This window comes from Elephas maximus, chromosome 3, assembly GCF_024166365.1.
Source record: "Elephas maximus indicus isolate mEleMax1 chromosome 3, mEleMax1 primary haplotype, whole genome shotgun sequence".
Classification (NCBI taxonomy): Eukaryota; Metazoa; Chordata; class Mammalia; order Proboscidea; family Elephantidae; genus Elephas; species Elephas maximus.
The window spans coordinates 13,201,457-13,220,992 of NC_064821.1; the positions used below are offsets into that span (position 1 = coordinate 13,201,457).

At 56.7% G+C, this 19,536-nt stretch overlaps 2 protein-coding genes across 4 annotated transcripts in view; both read right to left on the reverse strand.

The window, feature by feature from the left end:
• Positions 1 to 1,636: 1,636 nt before the first annotated feature.
• On the reverse strand, positions 1,637 to 9,045 carry ZNF414 (zinc finger protein 414). Of its 3 annotated transcripts, XR_007516456.1 has the most exons (9): positions 8,933 to 9,045; positions 8,503 to 8,651; positions 7,936 to 8,236; positions 7,503 to 7,610; positions 7,257 to 7,362; positions 6,393 to 6,736; positions 6,244 to 6,294; positions 4,463 to 5,850; positions 1,637 to 4,382 (listed from the first exon to the last, which is right to left on the reverse strand). XR_007516456.1 is itself a non-coding variant. In XM_049876729.1 (8 exons), exons 2-8 carry the CDS (start codon positions 8,536 to 8,538, stop codon positions 5,525 to 5,527), a joined length of 1,272 nt encoding a protein of 423 aa, XP_049732686.1. In that variant the 5' UTR covers positions 8,539 to 8,651; positions 8,933 to 9,045; the 3' UTR covers positions 1,637 to 5,524. The 3 variants fall into 3 exon arrangements, 2 of the variants coding, with proteins under 2 accessions (XP_049732686.1, XP_049732687.1); XM_049876729.1 differs by having other exon boundaries at positions 1,637 to 5,850; XM_049876730.1 differs by lacking the exon at positions 8,503 to 8,651 and having other exon boundaries at positions 1,637 to 5,850.
• Positions 9,046 to 14,393: 5,348 nt separating this feature from the next.
• Positions 14,394 to 19,536, reverse strand: part of MYO1F (myosin IF) — a 52,540-nt gene continuing 47,397 nt past the window's right edge. Inside the window, exons 22-28 of the mRNA XM_049876737.1 lie at positions 18,205 to 18,350; positions 17,685 to 17,831; positions 17,330 to 17,478; positions 16,819 to 16,902; positions 16,047 to 16,242; positions 15,793 to 15,962; positions 14,394 to 14,872 (exon numbers count right to left, since the gene is read on the reverse strand). Of these exons, the coding sequence (XP_049732694.1) occupies positions 14,796 to 14,872; positions 15,793 to 15,962; positions 16,047 to 16,242; positions 16,819 to 16,902; positions 17,330 to 17,478; positions 17,685 to 17,831; positions 18,205 to 18,350 (969 nt within the window). The 3' untranslated portion in view covers positions 14,394 to 14,795. The remainder of the gene's footprint in view (positions 14,873 to 15,792; positions 15,963 to 16,046; positions 16,243 to 16,818; positions 16,903 to 17,329; positions 17,479 to 17,684; positions 17,832 to 18,204; positions 18,351 to 19,536) is intronic.

Genomic DNA, 19,536 nt, shown 5'->3' on the forward strand with positions numbered 1-19,536 from the left:
GATCCCACGTCTTGGCGACCCCACATGTACAGAGCAGAACTGCTCTGTAGGCTTTTCTTGGCTGTAAGCTTTACAAAAGCAGATTGCCAGAACTTTCTTCCACAATACTGCCTTAAGTTGTTAGTTCCTGTCGATTTGATTCCGACTCACAGCAGCTTCATATGTGCAGAGTAGAACTGTATTCCATAGGGTTTCAAGGCTGTGACCTTTTGGAAGCAGATGGCCGGGCCTGACTTCCATGGCACCTCTGGGTGGGTTTGAACCGCCAACCTTTGGGCTAATAGGCACTTGACTGTTCGCACCAGCCAGCCACCTGTGGCCTGGGTACGAGGATGTTTTAGGCCTGCAGAGCTGATTCTAATCTGCAGCTACATTGAGCAGCACCAGAAACCTTGCTAAGATGCAGATTCTGACTCAGCTCCACGATGGGCCTGATTCCCCAGGCCCCCCAGTGATGCCGGGACTGCTGGTTCAAAGACCACACTTTGAGTAGTGAGGTGGGAATGAGCTTATTTGAAGAAGGGGCAGACAGGGAAGGCAAGCCGGCCTGTCTTGAGGACGGTGCCTTCTGCCTTCATCCTCTGCCCTTCAGAAGGGAACTGGCAGCACCTTCATTTCTGTGTCTGCATTAAGAGCACAGCCTCGGGATTCCGGAGCCTCCAGGCCACTTTGCAGGTGTAGGGCCCCTTCCAAACAGGGCCCAGCCAGGGTCCTCTGGGTCTCCAGCCTCAGCCAGCAAAGGCTGGTTGGAAAAGCACCGCACGGAATGTTTGGTAAGGGAATGCATGAATAAAAGAACAAATGATTATTGGCCAAGAGCATACAGTAGATGCTCAGTCAAGGTCAGCGAAAGGACTGACAGCTGGTGACTCGTGGGCAGGGGAGCCAGCGGGCGGTGCGTGTGGCAGGCCGGGGAAAGCAGGTGTGGGCGCGCGGTCCCAGCACGGCCACCAGGGGGCGTATCCCCCCCCCTTTGTGTGTTTGGCGCCTTCCCTGTGGAGCTGGGGCCTGGGTCCGCGAGGCCAGACATGGACAAGCGGCTCCACTTGCAGCTGCGGAATCGGAACCCAGCAGAAGTTATCAGGGGGCAGGATCCGCCTTGGGGAGCGGGGTTTCGCTGGGGCGCAGCCTGGAACACTGTGGACTGGGGAGGGGACCAGGCCTGGGAACTTAGACGCTCGGGTGTCCTAGCGCGGGGGGCGAGGGGCCTGAAGTGCGCAGAGAGCTGAAGCTGGCACGCCCGGTCCCTGCGCAGGAGCCCGGGGCCATGTGGCTGGCTGCCCGGGTCAGGGGTGGCGACACCCGGGCAACCGAGGGCCAGGCTCAGCCGCACGTGGTCCGAACAGTCCGAGGCCGGGGGTAGTCTGAGCACGTGGGCGGCCAATCCGGGGGGCGCGTAGGGGGGGCCGCCTGGGGGGGGGGCGCAGAGTCCGGAGCCCGGGATCAGGGCTGGCAGGGACTGCGGGTGCTCCACCCAGGGTCCGGGGACGCGCCCAGGAAGGAGCCTCCACCTCCCGGCGCCCAGCCTGGCGTGCGGGTAACCGAGCCGGCACCCGCAGGTGACCGAGCTGGTGCTGGACAACTGCCGGGCAGAGGGCCGGCACCTGACTGATCTCACAGCGGACTTGAGCCGCCTGGAGCGGCTCAGCCTGAGCTACGTGAACCTGCAGTCGCTGGCGAACGTGTCCTTGCTGGGCCAGCTGCGAAAGCTGGACGCCTGCCGGAGTCAGGATGCCCTAGCTCATCTCATTCATTCCCTCTAGGGACAGACTTCTGGGCGTTCTTTGCTGGGCCCAGCTGCGGCCCTCACAGGACTCATCTCCAAGGCATCCTGGAGTTGGAGGGGGTACCTCTGTGGGTCACGGCTTAGCTAGAGGAAAGGGAGCCAGATCAGAAGGCTCCCCAGGAAACCAGACAAATGTTGACCTTGAGTGGGGGAGGCTTGAGGATAGGAGGTAGTTGCTGGAGTGAACACAGTGGTTGGTGGAGGCCAGATCCTGATCCAGCTCCTGGGGCCTTCGGTACAGTTCCAACTTGTTCCAGAGGGCAGCTGGGAGCGGTTCCCTCCACAGAAACGATGGGCTGGGGGGACGGCCCTGGATAAAGGCGCTGGCTTTGGGTCTCTGGAAAGGTGCCGCCAGATTGGGAAGTGGTGTTGCCTGGATTTGGGGGAGGGTGGGGGACGCTGGAGGGTTGGGTGTAGGGTGATGGAAAACAGTAATTACGTGATGATCATTCGGCAATTAATTCTTGATCACCTATTACATACCACAAGAGCACTCGTGTCGAAAAGGTTAATCACTCAGCTGCTAGCCGCAAGTTTGGCGGTTCAAACCCACCAGCCTCTCTATTGTAGAAAGGAGTTGGCCGTCTTCTTCTGTAAAGATTACAGCCAAGAAAACCCTATGGGGCAGTTCTACTCTGTCCTATAGGATGGGAATTGACAGCACACAACATTATGTTCCAAAGGAGCCCTGGTGACATGACGGTTAAGAACTTGGCTGCTAACTGAAAGGTCAGCAGGTCAAACTCACTAGCTGGCTCCTCAGGGGAGAAAAGACCTGGTGATCTGCTTCCGTAAAGATTACAGCCAGTAAAGTCCTATGTGCAGTTCTACTCTATTGCCTGGGGTCACTATGAGTCACAAGCGATTCTACAGCACCTAACATCATTATGAACCAGGTCCCTGGGCTGAGTGGTGCAAATGGTTTGCTCTCAACTACCAACCTACGAAGAAGAATTAACCGAAGAATTGATGCCTTTGAATCGTGGTGCTGGCGAAGAATATTGAATATACCATGGACTGCCAAAAGAATGAACAAATCTGTCTGGAAAGAAGTACAACCAGAATGCTCCTCAGAAGCAAGGGTGGTGAAACTGCACCTTACATACTTTGGACATGTTGTTAGGAAGAATCAGTCCCTGGAAGACTTCATGCTTGGTGAAGTACAGGGTTAGCGGAAAAGAGGAAGACTCTGAAGGAGACGGACTGACACAGTGGCCACAACAATGAGCTCAAGCGTAACGACGATTATGAGGATGGTGCAGGATTGGGCAGTGTTTCATTCTGTGGTGTATGGGGTCGCTGAGTCGGAACCTACTCAATGGCACCTAACACCACCACCACCACTAGCCTAAAGGTTGGCACTTCAAACTCACCCAGTGGTGCCCCAGAAGAAAGGCCAGCAATCTGCCTCCATGAAGATTACAGCGAAGAAAACCCTAAAGAGCACAGTTCTACTCTGTCACCCACAGGGTCTCCATGAGTTAGAATCAACTCGATGGCAATGAGCCAGGGGACCCTGATACCCGGAGAGGAGCTGGGGGTCTGGAACACCCTGTCCCTGAAGTGAGGGAGAATTCAGGGCTAGAGCCATATTTGGGAGGGCATCCCCGGGCCATGGGAGTGGAGAGCGCCCTGCAGGCCTCTCTGGCTGGGCTTACTTCTGTGGAAGGGCAGTGATAACTTGGCCAGCCCCTGGGGTTGGTGCGGGATCTGAGTCACACTGACCAAGAAAGTCAGCTTAGCCCTCCTAGCTTTAGCTTTCAGCTCTGTAAAATAACGTCCCTTGGCCCTGCCCTCAAGTTCTTGAGAGGGTCCCAGACTCGAGGGATGAGAATCACTCAGCAGTCTTCTCCCAAGCTCCCTCTCTCCCCCAGTCCCCCTTTTAATCCTCACAAGGACCCCAAGGGTTGAGCATCATGACATCTATTCATTCCAAGGACTAGGAAAGTGGGGTTCAGGGAGGTGGAGTCTTCCCCCAGGTCACAGCTGGGAGCTCAGGGAGCCTTAGAGCCCCCAGAGTCCCCTAATGGCCCGCTGTCCCGCAGTTGGAGCTGAGCAACAATTGCCTCAGCTGAGGCCTGGACGTGCTGGCAGAGTGGACCCCCAGCTTGACCCACCTGAACCTAGCGGCAACCACATCTAGGATGTGGCAACCCTGAAGCCCCTGGTGAGGCAGGGGCTGATGGGAGGGGCCCTGTGTCCATGAAGGCAGGGCCTAAGGGCGCCGGGATCCCCATTCCATCCCTGGCAGGAGAAGTTGAAGGGGCTGTGGGGGCTGGACCTGTTCAACTATGTGGTGATGCAGCAGCTGCGCTACGACAAGCAGGTGTTTGAGCTACTGCCCCAGCTGGTCTACTTGGGTGGCTCTGAAGTTGGTGACTGCGAGGCGCCGGACTCTTGAGCCCGAAGTTGAAACGCTGGGGGAGGAAGAGGATGAGGGGGAGGATGGTGAGGGAGGAAAAGGATCAGGTGCCAAGGCAGTGAGGAGGCTGGGGACCTGGCCCAGGGGTGACTGGTACATTGCTGGCTGCAGACACCACGGACGAAGAGGTGATCGAGGACAACTCCGACAAGGAAGATGGGCAGGAAGGAAGGCCTGGGGGAAGAGGTGGTAAGGAGTGGGATGAGGGAGGGCCAAGGAGGCCCCTAGGTTCTCTCTCACAGGTGTCTACGTACCCAGGAGGATAAGTAGGGAGATGGTGAGCATGGTTCCGGGATGGGTGGGGGAATGTCCAAGACACAGCCTTGTGGGCTACTCTGAGAGCAGGTTCTTCATTTGGAGGGCTGGGACACCATTGAAGGGGGCTGGCCAGGGAGGGGCACTGCTGAATTTTTTTTTTGCAGAAGAAAGCTGTTTCCAGTGGCCTTCAGAATGGGGGAATGAGGCATGCTGTGGGTGCCAGGGGAGGGAGAGAAGGGGGTGGGAGCGAGCAAGACGCAGGAGAAACCAGCCCCCAAGAGGTGGTTGTGAACGTGGCAGGCTGTCCTGACCAGGAGGCTTGGCTAGCTGGGTCCTGGAGAAAGCAGGGCACCCTGCACCCCAGCCTGGCCTCCCACAAAGGAGAAAAGGTCCCCATGGCGGGGAGACAGAGGAGAGGGGGCAGCCAGTCTCCCAGGGCTGGCCCTGTCCCCACCCCCTCCCCAGAGCTGGGGCAGGGAGAGAGGCAGAAGCGGGGCAGCCAAGGAAGAAGGCTGGGAGGACAGTGAGAAAGGGAAGGCCTGAAGCCCCCAGTCCTGGGCCCCAGCCCTGCCAGGACAGCACCCACCCTGTCACCACCAAAGGATTCTGCCTCTTTGAGTCAGCACTGGCCTCCGGATCTAGGGCCTGATAGGCCACCTGGTTGTTTCTCAGGAGCAGCCTCCCAGCCTGTCCCATGACTACTGGGACTTTTTCATTAAAACTGGAAATTTCCATCCCGTCTGCTTTCTGGAAGTGTTGGGACAGGACAGAAGGCACCGGCCTCCCTGCGTACACTGGTGGAGGTGGCAGTGGATGAAGGCCTGGGTCGCAGGGTTGAGGTGACTGGGCGATGGGACCTGAGTGGGCTGTGCCATCCTGTGCTCACCACACCCCCTTGAGGTGCTCTGTTCCAAGAATATGAACGCCCAGGACGGCTAGACTGGCTTACTGGGACCAGAGGGGTAAGGGGCCTAGACACGTGCCGGCTCATGGCGGTTCCTTTATTGTCCTCCCATTACAAAACTACCCATGGCTCCCCTCCCCCAATGCGGTCGGGTTCAGAGCGGCAAGAAAACCTGGCATTCTCCCTCAGATGGCGGCGGCGGCGACACCTTGGGTGCTAGTAGGGCCGGGTCTGGGGTGGGCAGAGTAGGGGGAGCCTGAGCCTCGGTCCGTGCCTCCGGCCCACGCGTGCGGTCCCCGGCCTTACCCGCCGGGCCGTCGGGGCGGGGCGGCCCGGGCGCGGAGGCCACGGGGCCGGCGGGGCGATGGTCCTCCAGGTGCAGCGTCATGGCGGGCCGCGAGGCCGTGGAGAAGGCGCACTGCATGCATGAGTAGCGGCCGCGCGTGTGCTCCCACACGATGCGGCTCGGGGCCGCGTGCCCTGCGGGCAGGCGGGGGCGTCAGTCCGGGGCCCCAGCCCCGAGCCCCGTCCGCCCCCAGCGGTGGTGAGCGAGCTGGAGAGGGGCCGGGCTACGGGAGTCAGACCGGGCTGGATCCGACCGCCCGGCCCATTTCCCTGGGACTAGGGACTCTCAGCATGGCTTGTTCACGTCCCCATTCCCATTCCCGGAGCGAAGAGGGCGCGAGATTTACGCGGAACCGCCGGCGCGGATAAAGGCGCAGGTGCCAGGAATTTTAAGGGCAAAAGCCTGTATTTTGAGGGTGTTGCTAGCTACCGGGGAAGGGGGCGCGCACCGCTGCCCCCAGCATCCACCCGGCCCGGCCGGGGGCAGGAAAGCCCCTCCACCCCTCCCTGGTGGTCACCTGCACGCACCTGAGGGCGCGTCGGCGCCGCCCTGGGGTCTCCGGGGACTGCCGCCAGCACCTGCGATGGAAGGGCGGGTCAAGGCCAGAGGTAAGGTGAGCCCGCCCCGCCCCTTCAGGTGGCTCCGTTACCGCCCTCCCCCGGACTCCACCACTCACCTTGGCTCTTTTTCCAGACCGCAGCGCTAGAGGCTGGCGGCCCGGGCGCGGCGGCCAGGAAGGGGCGCAGGCGTGGGGGACTCAGGCCAAAGGGCGCGGGATTCAAGTAGGGCAGGAAGGGCCCGGTGGGGGTCGGGGCGGGGGTCGTGAAGGGTTCGAGCAAGGGGAATTGCACGCCCGGCGCGAACGCAGAGTCGGCCTCCGGGGGGCGCTCGGGCACCGGCGGCTCCTTGTCGAGGGCAGGGGGCGGCGGCGGGGCTGGGCTCTGCGCATGCTCGGCGCAAACATGCAGGTGCTTGAAGAGCGAGCGGTGCGTGCGGAAGCGCAGGAGGCAGTTCTCACACCTGGGGGGCGGGGCACAGGGCGGGGTAGGGTCTTTGGGTGACGGGGCGTGGTCTCTCCCACGCCACGTGGGGTCCCGTCCCGGGAGCTTGGGGAGGGAGACCGGGCCCCATCCCGAGGCGGCAGATCCCCCACCTGCGGCGGGGGGCCGTAGGAACTTGCCCTAAGCGCCCCCCCCTACTGTGGCCGCGACCCTTCCAGAACCCTCCGGGTAGGAACCCCGGGAAAACGAGGAAGAAGTCTCAGTCCTGGCTTCAGGTGGCCAGGTTTCCGTCTGGGAGGTCAAGGTGCGGCTGGGTGGAGCCATGCCCACGTATGGCCCCGCCCCTTCTGGGTCCTCCGGCCGGATCACTGGGGCAGGTAAGGGCGGGGCTTGACGAGGCCACGCCCACCTCCATACCCACCCGGCCCCTGCAGAGAGAGGCTGAGACCCCAGGTAGTGGCTGTTGCATCAGGAGTGGGTGGAGCTGCCTGGGGCCTGGTCCCCACACACAGGGTGAGACATGGGGGTCGAGGTCTCACTTGAAATAGCGGTTGGGCTTGTAATGCAGCTTGCTGTGCGCCATCAACTCCTGCATGCTGGGGAAGGTCTCAGTGCAGCTCAGGGCCGAGCAGCGAAACAGCTTGCCTGGATGGCGGGCAGAGGAGTGGGTGGGGTGTCCAGGACCGGTGGAGGCAGAGGAGTGGGTGGGGTGTCCAGGGCCGGCGGAGGGGGGCGCTGCTGCCTCCCACCCTCATCTACCTCCCCATCCCCTGCCCCGGTCCTACCTTCCAAGGACTGTGTAGGTGGGCACTGGGTACGAAGATGCTGTGCCAGATCCCGCACGCTGGGGAAACTGAGGAAGCAGCCAGGACTGGAGCAGGGGACCTGCTTCCCTGCAGGACAAACGGAGTCGGGGTCGTTGGTCCCTTCACCACCGATGCAGCCCGCCCCCCCTCCCCGGAATTCTGCCCCCAGGGAAGTACAGACGAGGCTGGAATTACCCTCTGCCTCCACCACCAGACTGAGCTGCCAGAGGGCAGAGACTGAGGTAGCCTGGCTCATGACTGCAGTCCCAGCCCGCATACAGCTAGCTGGTGCTCCGTAAATGGTGGCTACCATCCCTCTAGACGGCTATGGGTTGGGAGATGCCCTACACTGCTCACTCCCTACTGTTCCAGGCTCTGTGACCTCCTCCCCCAAGGTCCTGTCACAGGTCACCTGGTGGCAGGCGTCGTCTGGGAGGCCGCAGGTCCTCACTGGTCCCAGAGATGGTGCCAGGGCTGGGTCCAGCGATGGACTGGCTGCTATCTGAGGCCGAAGGGCCACCCTGCTGGGCTCCCCCAGGACCTCCAAGTCCCCACACGGGGGGTGTGGCTGACCGGTCAGGGCCTGGCTCCTCCCCCATGGAGGAGGTGGCCGCGGTGGCCATAACTGGGGACAACACCTCCTTGTCCGTCTCGCTGGAGCAAGGCTCTGCAGAAGTGGGAATGTCCGGGATGAGCCCCACGTGTTCCTGCTCCTGGTAGAAGGAAAAAGGTGACCAGAACCCCTCTGGGTCAGCCTGTACCAGCCAGGGGACTTTCTCACCTTGCCAGGACCTCTGTGCTCAACATTCCAGAAGCAGCTAGTGCCCCTATCATCCAGTGGGCCCCCATCCTAAGGAGTCACCACCAAGAGAGGGCAGGGGGTTAGGGTGGATGGAGCCTCCTAAATCCCCACCCCCGGCAGTGAGCTGAGAAGTGTCCCATATGCAGAAGGGGTATTACCCATAGGAGAGACGCATACCTCCCAATCCCAATACGGACAGGTGGGCGGCCCCATACTCTGCAGGGGCGTGGCCTCTAGGTAGTAGGCGGGACAAAGGCTACAAAGGTGGGGCTCTGGGCTGGGCACGGTTAGGATGATGCTGGTGGGGCCAGAGTGATCAAAAAGACCTAGGAAGGAGCAACACCGGTTCGACTCGAGCTGTGCAGACTAACGTGCAGGTGCTAGGGGGCCAAATGTGTCAAGGTTAGGGGCGGGGCCCGAGCCTTAGGGGTGGGGCCCAGTCGAAGTCAGGCCCGGAAGTAGACGTAGAACGTTCGCCGAGTGACACCCAGCGGAGGCAGGGTGCCCGGATGTGGGGGCGGGGCCGTCAAGAAACTGCGTGTGCCTGCACGACGGGGCCGCTCCCCGGCAGTCTCCGCCGCGCCCCCGTCCCTGACGCCGCGCTCACCATCACTGATCCGGCTCGACCTCTTGCTCCCGTGGCGAAGGCGGCTCCGGCTGAGGCTGCAGCGACTCCGTCGGCTGCGCGGGAGCGCGCTCACGTCGGCGCCATCTTTCACCTCCCAGCTCTCGCGAGAGTGGTGGCGGGGCCGCTGTTAGGCACTCCGTGAGGAGGCGGGGCCTGAGGCTTGGGTGGTGCTGTAGCTCACCGTAGAAGCTGCTGTAGACCTGCAGTTACCGGGAGCATCTTCAAGAGTCCGTGTGCAGAGAGCCAGACCTTAGGGTCCTGTCTGCAAAATGGGCACCTTCATCCCTTTCCGTCACCAGCCCTGGAAAGGCGATAAACAGTGGCTTTCTTCCTGTAGCGGTCATGTTAGTTGGGGCCGCCTCTTTGGAGGGAAATTGGCAACCGTCGTCAAAATTTTAAATGCACCTAATTCTGAAGCTGGAATGGGTCCGTTGAAATAGTCGAGGGCGGGAAACAAGCTAAACGTCCATGCTTCGCTTAATAAACGGATGTAACCTCAGGGCGGAGAGATGTGCTTTTGAGGGTGAGGGATGCTGAGCCCCTGTGTGTACAGGTGTAGAATGAATCACTCCTCCGAATTCTCTTTCTTGAGCGCCTACCATGTGCTAGACACTGTTCTAGGCTTTGGGGACCCAGCAGTGAACACGATCAGACATTACTTGCCCTGAGGGACGCTCACATTTAAAAGTGGGAAAAAGATAATAAAGACGCAGTGAAGAAAATAAACAAATACAAACGATTTTAGGTTGTATTAAGTGCTATGAAGAAAAAATCAGAAGGACACAATAGTGATGTTCAGGGACACCTCTCTAGAAGGCGATAGCTGAGCTGTCCCTGATGGTCTGGTGTGAACCAATGGAAAGGTCAGGATGGCAAAGCTTTCCAGGAAGAGCAGATAGCTGGTGCAAAGGTCCTGGGGTGCAGAGGCACAAGTTTGTCTGTTTCAAGGACCGGCGAGGAGGCCAGTGCACTGCTGGACCAGGGTGGAGGGGTGGGGGTCAGAAAGGGACTGGGAGGAAGGGCTGGTCGTGCTGGGCCTATGGGCCATGGAGAGTGGAGTGTGGTTCCTATTTTAACCCTTGATAAGTTTTTAGCAGGGGGAGGTACACCCACCTGATCATGCAGACTGGCTGTCGTTTGGAGGACTGGTGACAGTAAATAGTTTTTGGATCTCGGATCTCTGTAATACACTGTTCAACCATTCAAGGGGTGTTTGCTGAGATCTAGGCAAGCACAAGGTCCCTGGATCATACAAACAGTTTGCATTGGACTACTAACCTAAAGGTTGGCAGTTTGAATCCACCTGGTGGCACTGAGGAAGAAGGGCCTGCGATTGGCTTCCGTAAATTTTACAACCAAGAAAGTCCTATGGAGCACAGTTCTACTCTGATACACATGGGGTCGCCATGAGTCGGAATCGACTAGACAGCAACGGGTAGGCAAGCATAGACTTCGTGGGTACTGTATTTCCACCTGTTTAAAACAAGATGGACGTACGTATGTGTGTGTTTGCACGTGTTTGTATGCAGAGAACATCATTATAGAAGGAGACACAAGAAACTGGGGAGGAGCACAGGAATTTTCAAGTGCGGAAAAGACTGACTTTTTGCACTTTTGTGCTACCTGAAATAATATTTTTTTTTCTATCACCCATTTATTTGCGTCCCTGGGTGGCAGAAACGATAAAGCACCGGACCGCTAACTGAAAAGCTGGTAGTTCAAACTCTCCCAGAGTTGCCTCAGAAGAAAGGCCTGGCGATCTGCTTCCAAAAGGTCACAGCCTTGGAAACCCTATGGAATGCAGTTCTACTCTGACACCTGGAGTCACCATGAGTCGAATTAGCAACTTGACTCACGGTGCAACTAATGACAACACCACCAGCTAATGACACTACCACAATCATTTCTTCAATTAGAAACGTGTAATTCACAAAACGATGAATGTAATCGATGTTGCTGAATTGTACATTCGAAAAATGTTGAGTGGGCAAATGTTTTATGTATTTTTTTTTACCACAATAAAAGTTTAAAAACTCAATACTAAACCATCACCTCCCACCCCCCCACTCCCTCCCCCCCAAAAAACCAAACTCATTATTGATTGGAAAAACGAAGATCATTTCGATGCAGGGCCAAGAGGTGCGTGTGTGGAGGGGAGGCTGGTGCAATCACTCTGAGGAGGGTGGGGTGGGTGGGGTAAGGTCTCAGCAGGGACAGGGACCAAGGAAGGGAGAGGAGGGGCCGGATTTGAGAAATAGTGCAAAACAGTCAACAGGATGTGGGGCTGGGAAGCAGGCAGGGTCAAGGTGACTGAGGTTTACAGCCTATGGTGTCTGTAACCTAGATGTGAGGTGCTGCCCGTTAGAATAGCTGTCAAACCCACTGCCCAAGCCTCATCTCTCATCCTGCCCGGAAGCTCTTACTTCCTGCAAATGGGGTGCTGGCCAGGGTAGTGCAACTCTACCCCAAAATGCCTGACTGGGGGGCAGTCATCATGGTGAATGAGTTCAAGTGCAGAGAAAGGAGATGGAAAGCCCTTAATTCCTTGTAAGGGACCCTGGTGGTGCAACGGTTAAGCACTCAGCTGCTAACCGAGAGGTTGGCGGTTCGAACCCACCAGCTGATCCTCTTGGGACAAAGACTTGGCAATCTGCTCCTACAAAGATTATAGCCTAGAAAACCCTATGGATCAGTTCTACTCTGTCCTATAGGGTGGCTGTGAGTCAGAATCGACTAAACGGCACACAACTACAACAATTCTTCTTCAGCACCTAGGAAATGACCAGCTGATGAGATTGGAGGTTCACATTCCCCCCAGCCTGTCCCCACATCAGTGTCTTGCAAAAAGGGAAGCACATAGTGGTGGCTGGCCAAAAAAACAAAAATGAAACCTGTTGCCATCAAGTCGATTCTGACTCATGGCAACCCCATGTGTTACGGAGTAGAACTGCTCCGTGTGTGTGTGTGTGTGTGTGTGTTTGCTGAAATCTTTACAGAAGCAGATTGCCAAGTCTTTCTTCCACGGCTCCAATGAGTAGGTTCGAACCTGCCAATCTTTTGGTTAGTAGACTAGCCCAAACCGTTTGCGCCACCCAGGGACCTTGGAGGTTGGGCAGTGGAGTGGAAAAAATCTGAGATGGAAAGGACCAGGGAAATTCAGTACTTTCCTGTAATGACTGACCAGTCAAAGGGCTGCTGTGACCCAGTTTGCAGCCCTGTTTTTTTTTCCCCCAGCCATACGCAGCATCCCCAGGCAGGTGCAGAAGGGAGGAGGTGCCAATCCTGCAGGAAGTTCTGGTGGGCGGTCTTTTTTTGATACTTCCTTCCCCACCCTCCAGCTGGGGAGGTGTCCTCTACCTGGGAGTCCCCCAACAAAGCTTAGATCACTGTGCTGTGTTTAGAGGTCCCTGGTATAGGGTCGCTGTGAGTCAGAACTGACTCGATGGTAATGGGTTTGTGTTTTTTTGGTTAGGGTGGAGCAAATGGTTTGTGCTTGACTACTAACCTAAAGGAGTACTGGTGGTACAGTGGTTAACAATTTGGCTGCTAACCAAAAGGCTGGCAGCTTGACTCTACCAGCTGCTCCTTGGAAACCTTATGGGGCAGTCCTACTCTGTCCTATAGGGGCCCTATGAATTGGAATTGACTTGATGGCAAGATTTACTAACCTAAAGGTTGGCAGTTTGAACCAATCCATAAAGATTGTTGTTAGGTGCCATCGGGTTGATTTCGACTCATAGTCACTCCATGTGACAGAGTAGAACTGCCCCATAGGGTTTTCTAGGCTGTGATCTTTATGAGCTTACAATTGTGAGAATGACACAGGACCGAGCAATGTTTTGTTTTGTTATACATCGAAACCTGTGAGAGCCACCACTTGATGGGACTGCCTTGTTTTTCTGGATCTCCCAAGTCTTCCACCTTTGACACGGTGCAGTCTTACCGCTTTTCTATTGCTCAGTATTCATGGAAAATATTTGAGTTTTCCTTCTTGAAAGGTTTCCACCTTATACAGGTTCCAGCTTTCACAGGTTTTACTGTACATAGGGTTGCTATGAGTTGGAACTAACTCGACAACACCTGACAACAACAACAACAACAATCTTTATGGCAGCAGATCACCTGGTCTATCTCCTAAGGATCCTCTGGGTGGATTCGAACCGTCAGCATTTCAGTTAGCAGCTCAGCACTTTAACCAATGCACCACCAGCTCTCCTTTCCATAAAGATTACAGCCAAGAAAATGCTATGGAACAGTTCTACCCTGTAACACATGGGGTCACCGTGAGTTGGAATTGATGGCAATGGGTTTGGTTTGTTTTTTCTGATGTTGTGTTTGCCATTAAGATCGACTCAGATTGACTGCCCCCCAGCCTTCCTGGCTCCTCCAGCAGTGCCCACTCCCCTCTGTGCCCTGCCCCCAGCCTGTCCCTCTTCCAGCCCAGTCTTGACCCCACTGAGCTCAGACAGTCTGTGTCTGGCTCCATCTCTCCCCAAGGGGCTGAGCACAGAGGCCCAATGTCAGAAAACTGGGGTCGACTGGTTTAGACCATGGCAGGACTCTTAAGTTCCAGCTGACCCTGCAGGGAGCCTGTATAGCTCAGCTCCCAAAACTGGTTTGGAGATGGGTGAGGGAGACCAATAACCAGGCCAATCTCTTCACCGGTGACAAAAATGCAGAAAATCAGTACCCTGGAATGTCAGAACCAGCCCTGACCTCAGGTAGGCACGGACCAAGAGGGCAGAGACATGGGATGGGGGCAGGGACCAGGGGGTGACCCAAGGTGGATATTTTGGGGACCACGTGGTTCTTTGAATTATGGTGTTGGCAAAGAATATTGAATATACTACAGACTGCCAAAAGAACGAACAAATTTGTCTTGGAAGAAGTACAACCAGAATGCTCCTTAGAAGCAAGGATGGTGAGACTCACATACTCTGGAGGCGTTATCAGGAGGGACCAGTCCCTGGAGAAGGACATGATGCTTTGTAAAGTAGAGGGCCAGTGAAAATAGGAAGACCCTCAACAAGATGGACTGACACAGTGGCTGCAACAATGGGCTCAAGCGTAACGATTGTGAGGAGGATGCAGGACCAGGCAGTGTTTTGTTCTGTTGTACATGGGGTCTCTGAGTTGGAACCAACTCAATGGCACCTAACACCACCACCAACATGTGGTTGCAGCCATGTCCCAGGTGAGTTTGAGGACTACAGATTCAAGACTGAAGGGACTCTCCAGATCATTTTCTGCAAGAAGGCTGGGATGCAGTTTCGGGAAGGGAAAATGGGGCAAACTGAAGTTTTTCAGTGGGAGGGGCCTTAGATACAAGTTGGAGCCTTGGGCAAGGGACTGAACCTTTCCGAGCCTCTGTTTTCCCACCTGTAAATATGGGGCATCACTACCCTATTGTGAGGGTTGTGAGAACACTGTCCTTGTTGATGGCACTTAGTAAGTTAATTCTTGCTTTCATTCCACAAATATTTATTGCCTCCATGGTGGGAGGAGGAGGGAAGTCAACTTGTCAGGATCCCTGACTGTGCCCGGCACTTTGCCGTCAGGACACGACTCATTTTGAGCTCACTAGGTATCTGGGAGGTAGGCTCTGCTCTTAGCCCCGTTGGACACATGAGGAAGCAGAGGCTTGGGCAGCACGTACGACATGGGGGAGGCCAGTTCCCAGGGTGGAGTGGGTGACTGCAGAGCTGCCCCCAGACTCAAGGCTGGGCTGGGGGCTGCAGGACTGGCCCTCTAGCCAACATAGACACCACATATGGGGCTCCCGCCACAAGGCCAGGCTCCCGGCAGGCAGGTGGGGTGGGGTGGCAGAATCATGGGCCCCAGCTCAGATCTTCTCAACGTAGTTTCCTGGGAAGAGACCCTCCTGGCCGTGCAGCCGGCCCTTCCACCAGCCTGAGGAATCTGCAGGAGAGAGGAGGAGTGAGGCAGATCCCAGCCCACCTTGAGAAGGGGCTTGTAGCTGTGGGAGGCCAGCTCTGTGTCTGTCTTATTCACCTCCGTGACCCTGGCCTGACACAAGGCAAGCACTGAAAAGTTGTCAACTAATGCATGAACTGACGACGGAAGAAGGGAAAAAAAGGACTGACGCATGCCTGTTCTTCCCTAGCCACTGTCTCACACACTGCCATTCTCTAGAACATTCCCTTGCGTTCTTCCCTCATCTGTCTTCTCCCCCGCCCTACCAACCCCAGGATGGACCCAGCAATGACCAGGACTCTCTGGTCCCCAGGTAAGCTCCCCCATCTACCTGCCAAACAATCAACCAGGTGCCATCAAGTCAATACAGACTCACGGTGACCCCAGGTGTGTCAGAGTAGAACTGCTCCATAGGGTTTTCAACGGCTGTGACCTTTGACAAGATCACCAGGCCTTTCTTCTGAGGTGCCTCTGGATGGATTCAAGCCACCAACCTTCTGGTTAGTAGTACAGCTCTTAACCGTTTGCACCACCCTTGACTCCATCCACTTGCAGAGGGTGCTATTGAGTCTCAGGCCCCTCTGGGGGGCAGCCAAAGGGGCTAAGGTAGAAGGTGGCCTGGGTCATCCTCTTTACAAGGGGTCTGTAAGGTAGGCTCTGGTGTTAGGCCAGTGTTTGGCAGATAAGGAAACTGAAGCTCAGGGACTGGATGTGATGCAGGGAAGTCACGGCTCCCCAGTGTGGCTTAGGTGACCTCCAAACCCAGGGACTTCTAGCATGTGCAGCCAAATGGTGGGGGCCCTGAGCTGGTCACCTCTGTTCTCACATGGGAAGAGTATGCATTAACGGGGGGCTGCCAGCTGTGTCAGGGTCTGGCTACCCCCAGCCCTGGCCCTTGCACACACCTTCCATGAGGATTTCGATGACTTCATTCACATTGAAACTCAGCTCATCCACGTCTTGGCCTACATACTGGTACAGCGCGCGGCATCGTGGGCCATGTATCCGAGGTTGGGGCTTGGGCCGGCCCACGCCAGGCACCGGTCGCTGCCCCACGCTGCGCTTCCTCTGCATGCTAGGGGGAAAGGGGGCGCTTGTCACAGCCCCAGAGGCTCCCCCAGCCCCTGCCCACCTCCGGGGCTGCCCTCCCCGCACCTACCCAGCCACACCCTGGTCAGGCACATTGAGGAATTCTGTGTTGTGCTCCGAAGGGGGCCGTGTCCGGTGGCGTCTGCTGGCTCCCGGTGCCGAGGCTGGAGGGCCCTGGGGAGGCCGCTGGCAGTTCCTTCCAGATGTAAACTCCAGGGGAAGGGGGCCCCCTCTGGCAGTGGGGGGCACCCCGTTGCGGTCCAGGCCTGTGGTGGGAGTAAGGATGGGAGCATTTATCAGGGTGATGCTAGGAGGATTTGGGGAGGATCCAGCTCCTAGTTCCCAGTCTGAGAGGAGTCAGACATAATCACAACCCAGTATGGTAAGGACTGGGCCAGAGGGAGGGACGGGGGGATAGGAGGGCTAGAAAAAGACTTCACAGAAGGAGGCTCCCTTCCCCCACTCTCTGTACAAGAGTTTTTGTGGCTGGGTCTTGGAGAATGAATAGGAGCTCAACAAGTGGAGTGGGAATTGTGAGGTAGGCAGAAAACAGCCCAAGCAAAGGACTGAGGATAAGAACAAATTTGGCCAGCTGGCAAAATAATATGTAGCTTGCACAACAGGAGTGTAGGGTGGGTGGAGAGAAGAGGTCATTGGTTAGATGGGGTGAGTCATATCTTGAGAAGTTTTGAACGCCGAACTAAGCTTAGCCTTATTCCGCAGACGATGAACAGCTATGTAAAGTTCTGGACGGAGAAGACAGTGGTCAACTCTGCTTGTTAGATTCGTCAGCTGAAGGTCTGGCTTGGGCCATGGGGCCCACATGGGGACCATCTCCTCACCTCTGGGGGCTCTGGGGGCTGCCCTGGCAGGCTCTTGGGCAAACCTTCGGGGTTTTCCCTGGGCAATTCCCTTCCGCGTAGGCTCTGAAAGGGAAAGCAGTGTAGGTATCTGAGTGGTGGCCACGCAGCCTCATGCTCCTGGCCCTACTCACGGTCCTGTCCTCCCTGCGGCTTCGCCCCTTCACACTCCGCCCCCTCAGGCCCTCCCATTCGCACCTCAGTTACAGGAACCCTGGCTCCGCCAAGTAGCTGGCTCCGCCCCCACAGGAACCACCATTCGTGACCATTGGCCGTCCTCACTGATTCTCTTTGGCCACGCCCCTCCACATTTCTCACCCACTCATTGGTCAACTTACTGATGCTCTGTAGCTTTCGCCCACTCTCAGCCAGCCTCATTGGCCCCGCCCACAACCCTGATTGGCTCCCTCACTGATTTCCCCTCCTCTTCTCCAGGGCCCGCCTCTTCCTGACCACCGTTTTTGCTCCGCCCCCCAGTTTTGCGCAGACTCACTGGAACTTTTGGGTAGCCCGTCGCCCACGCTGACCGTGAGGGCTCGGCCACCAGCCTTGAGTATGGCTACGTCTCCCGAGCCACGGGAGAAGGTGACACTGCGGGTACCGCCTCCGCCCCAACCCTCCTTCTTCACTCGGAACTGTAGTCTGTGGGGAGGGGAGGAAGCTGTAGGGGCGCAGGCCCAGGTCCCTTCCCCACTCCACCACTGCTGCGTCCGGACGTGGGGGCGGGGGATGAGGAGGGGACGGGCAAAGGCGTAGTTGGGCCGGGTCTGTGGGGTGGGAGTGGGGGGCACTGTGCTCAGACCAGCCCTGGGCCCCGACCCCGGGGATGGTGGTGGTGGGGACCGTACGTGTCACTGAAGGTGAGGGGCAGGGGCCGCCGTGCAGCCTCCTCAAAGCGCTTGCATAGGAGGCTGACGAACTCGGTCTTGAAGATGCTCTCCAGGAAGCTGTCGGCTGTGTTCTCTTGAAGGATGAAGAAGTCGTCCTGCCGTGTGCTGGGAGAGGGGCGGGAGGAAAGGCAGGTGAGGGTGACAGGTGAGACAGATGAGACACAGGTGAGAGTGACAGGTGAGGGTGGCTGAAGGACAGGTGAGATGCAACAGAGGAAGGTCGGGTAAGGGACAAGTGACACAGGCCAGGGAAAGAGGGAGAGGTGGCAAGTGGCTAGGAAAGGTGGTAAAAGAGAAAGACCAGGTAAAGTCTAGTAAGAGGGTAAGGTGGGGGGAACAGAAGTTGTTTGCAAATAACAGTCACAAGTGTGATGGCAGGTGAAATGACAGGTAGCACCAAGAGAGGGTAACAGGTATAGCTGAAGATGACAGGGAGCAGGCAAGGGTGACTGTGGGGCCGCTGGGGACCTAGCATCACCTGAGGGAGACCCCCTGCAGGGCCTGGAGCTCCAACTTCTTCTTCAGGACCTCCCGCACCTGGCCCTTCTCGGGCCCCTTCTTCACCTTCTCCCGCCCGATCACATACACATACTTGGGGGTCAGGATCAAATCCCGCTTGATTGGCTGTGGGAGGCAGGACCAGAGGCTGGTGGCTGGAGCCCTGGGCATGGGCGGCCTGGCCCCAGTGGATCAACACCAGGCAGAGGGTTGGTGCTAGGTAGATCAGGTGAAGGTGTGCAGGTCACATGAGTGTGTACAGGCTGGATGGGGTGGGTGGGCCAAGTAAGGGTGTCCCTCTAGATGAAGGTATGTGGCTGGTTAAGTTAAATAGAAAGGAGGAGGTGGTTAAGTGAAGGTATATTGACTAGAAAAGGGTGTCTGGGACAGTGAACAGGTGCAAGTTAGGTGAAGGTGTACTTGCTGGACATGGGTGCCTGGGCCAGATTAGAGTGCTTGGATCAGATGGAAGTTCTGGGTCATGTGACTGTAGCCAGCTTTTGTGGAGAATGATTCAGGTGAAGGTGAAGAGACTAGGTAGCTAGATAAGGGTGTGTTGGTCATGAGGAGTAAGGACCAGGTGTGTGTCCAAACCATGTGACTTTGTACAGATAGGCAGGTGAGGGTATACCCAGTGGAAGGGTGTGTCTGGGCTCAGTGAAATATATGCAAGCTTGCTGAGGGTGTAGCTGTGGTCAGGGCTGTATGGGTCCAATGGGGATATCTGCCTAGGTGAAAATGTCTACCAGGTGATGAAATTCAGGTCAGTTGAGGGGTGTACCTGCCACATAGACCTGTCCAAAGCTGGTAAAGGTGTATGGGCCAGGTGAAGATACCCAAGCCTCGTAAGGATTTCTGGGATAAGTGAGGGTGTATAAGTCAGATGAGGGTTTGTTTACCCCAGGTGAGAAAGTATAGATCAAGTGAGAGCGTACCTTCCACATAAACTTGTCAAAAGCAGGTGGACAATGTGAGTGTCCATCCAGGGAAAGATCTGTAGGTTATCTCAGAGTATACCCACCATATAGGGCTCTCTAGGACAGAGGGGTTTATTGGCACTAGGTGACTTGTCTAGGACCTGAAAGGTGGTAGAGGTCAAATGAAGGTGTGCCTGGTGGATAGGAGTGTCTGAGCCAGGTGAGGATAGAACTTTGGAGGAGATGTCCAGACGTCTAGTCCAGTTGAGGGGATACAGCTCAGGTATGAGTGTACCTGTGGACAGGAGTCTCTAGGCCAGGTGATCAGAGCACACCTGTGATCAGGCCGTCTGGGCCAGGTGAGGATGTATCTGTGATGGGGGTGTCCAGCTGTT

Excerpts from the sequence above, each read along its gene's own strand:
- ZNF414 (XM_049876729.1), bottom strand. The coding sequence starts at position 8,538 with ATGGGGCCGCCCACCTGTCCGTATTGGGATTGGGAG. Across the intron at positions 7,611-7,935 it reads CAGACGACGCCTGCCACCAG|GGAAGCAGGTCCCCTGCTCC; the intron begins GTGACCTGTGAC and ends TTTGTCCTGCAG. Across the intron at positions 6,737-7,256 it reads AAGCCCAACCGCTATTTCAA|GTGTGAGAACTGCCTCCTGC; the intron begins GTGAGACCTCGA and ends CCCGCCCCCCAG.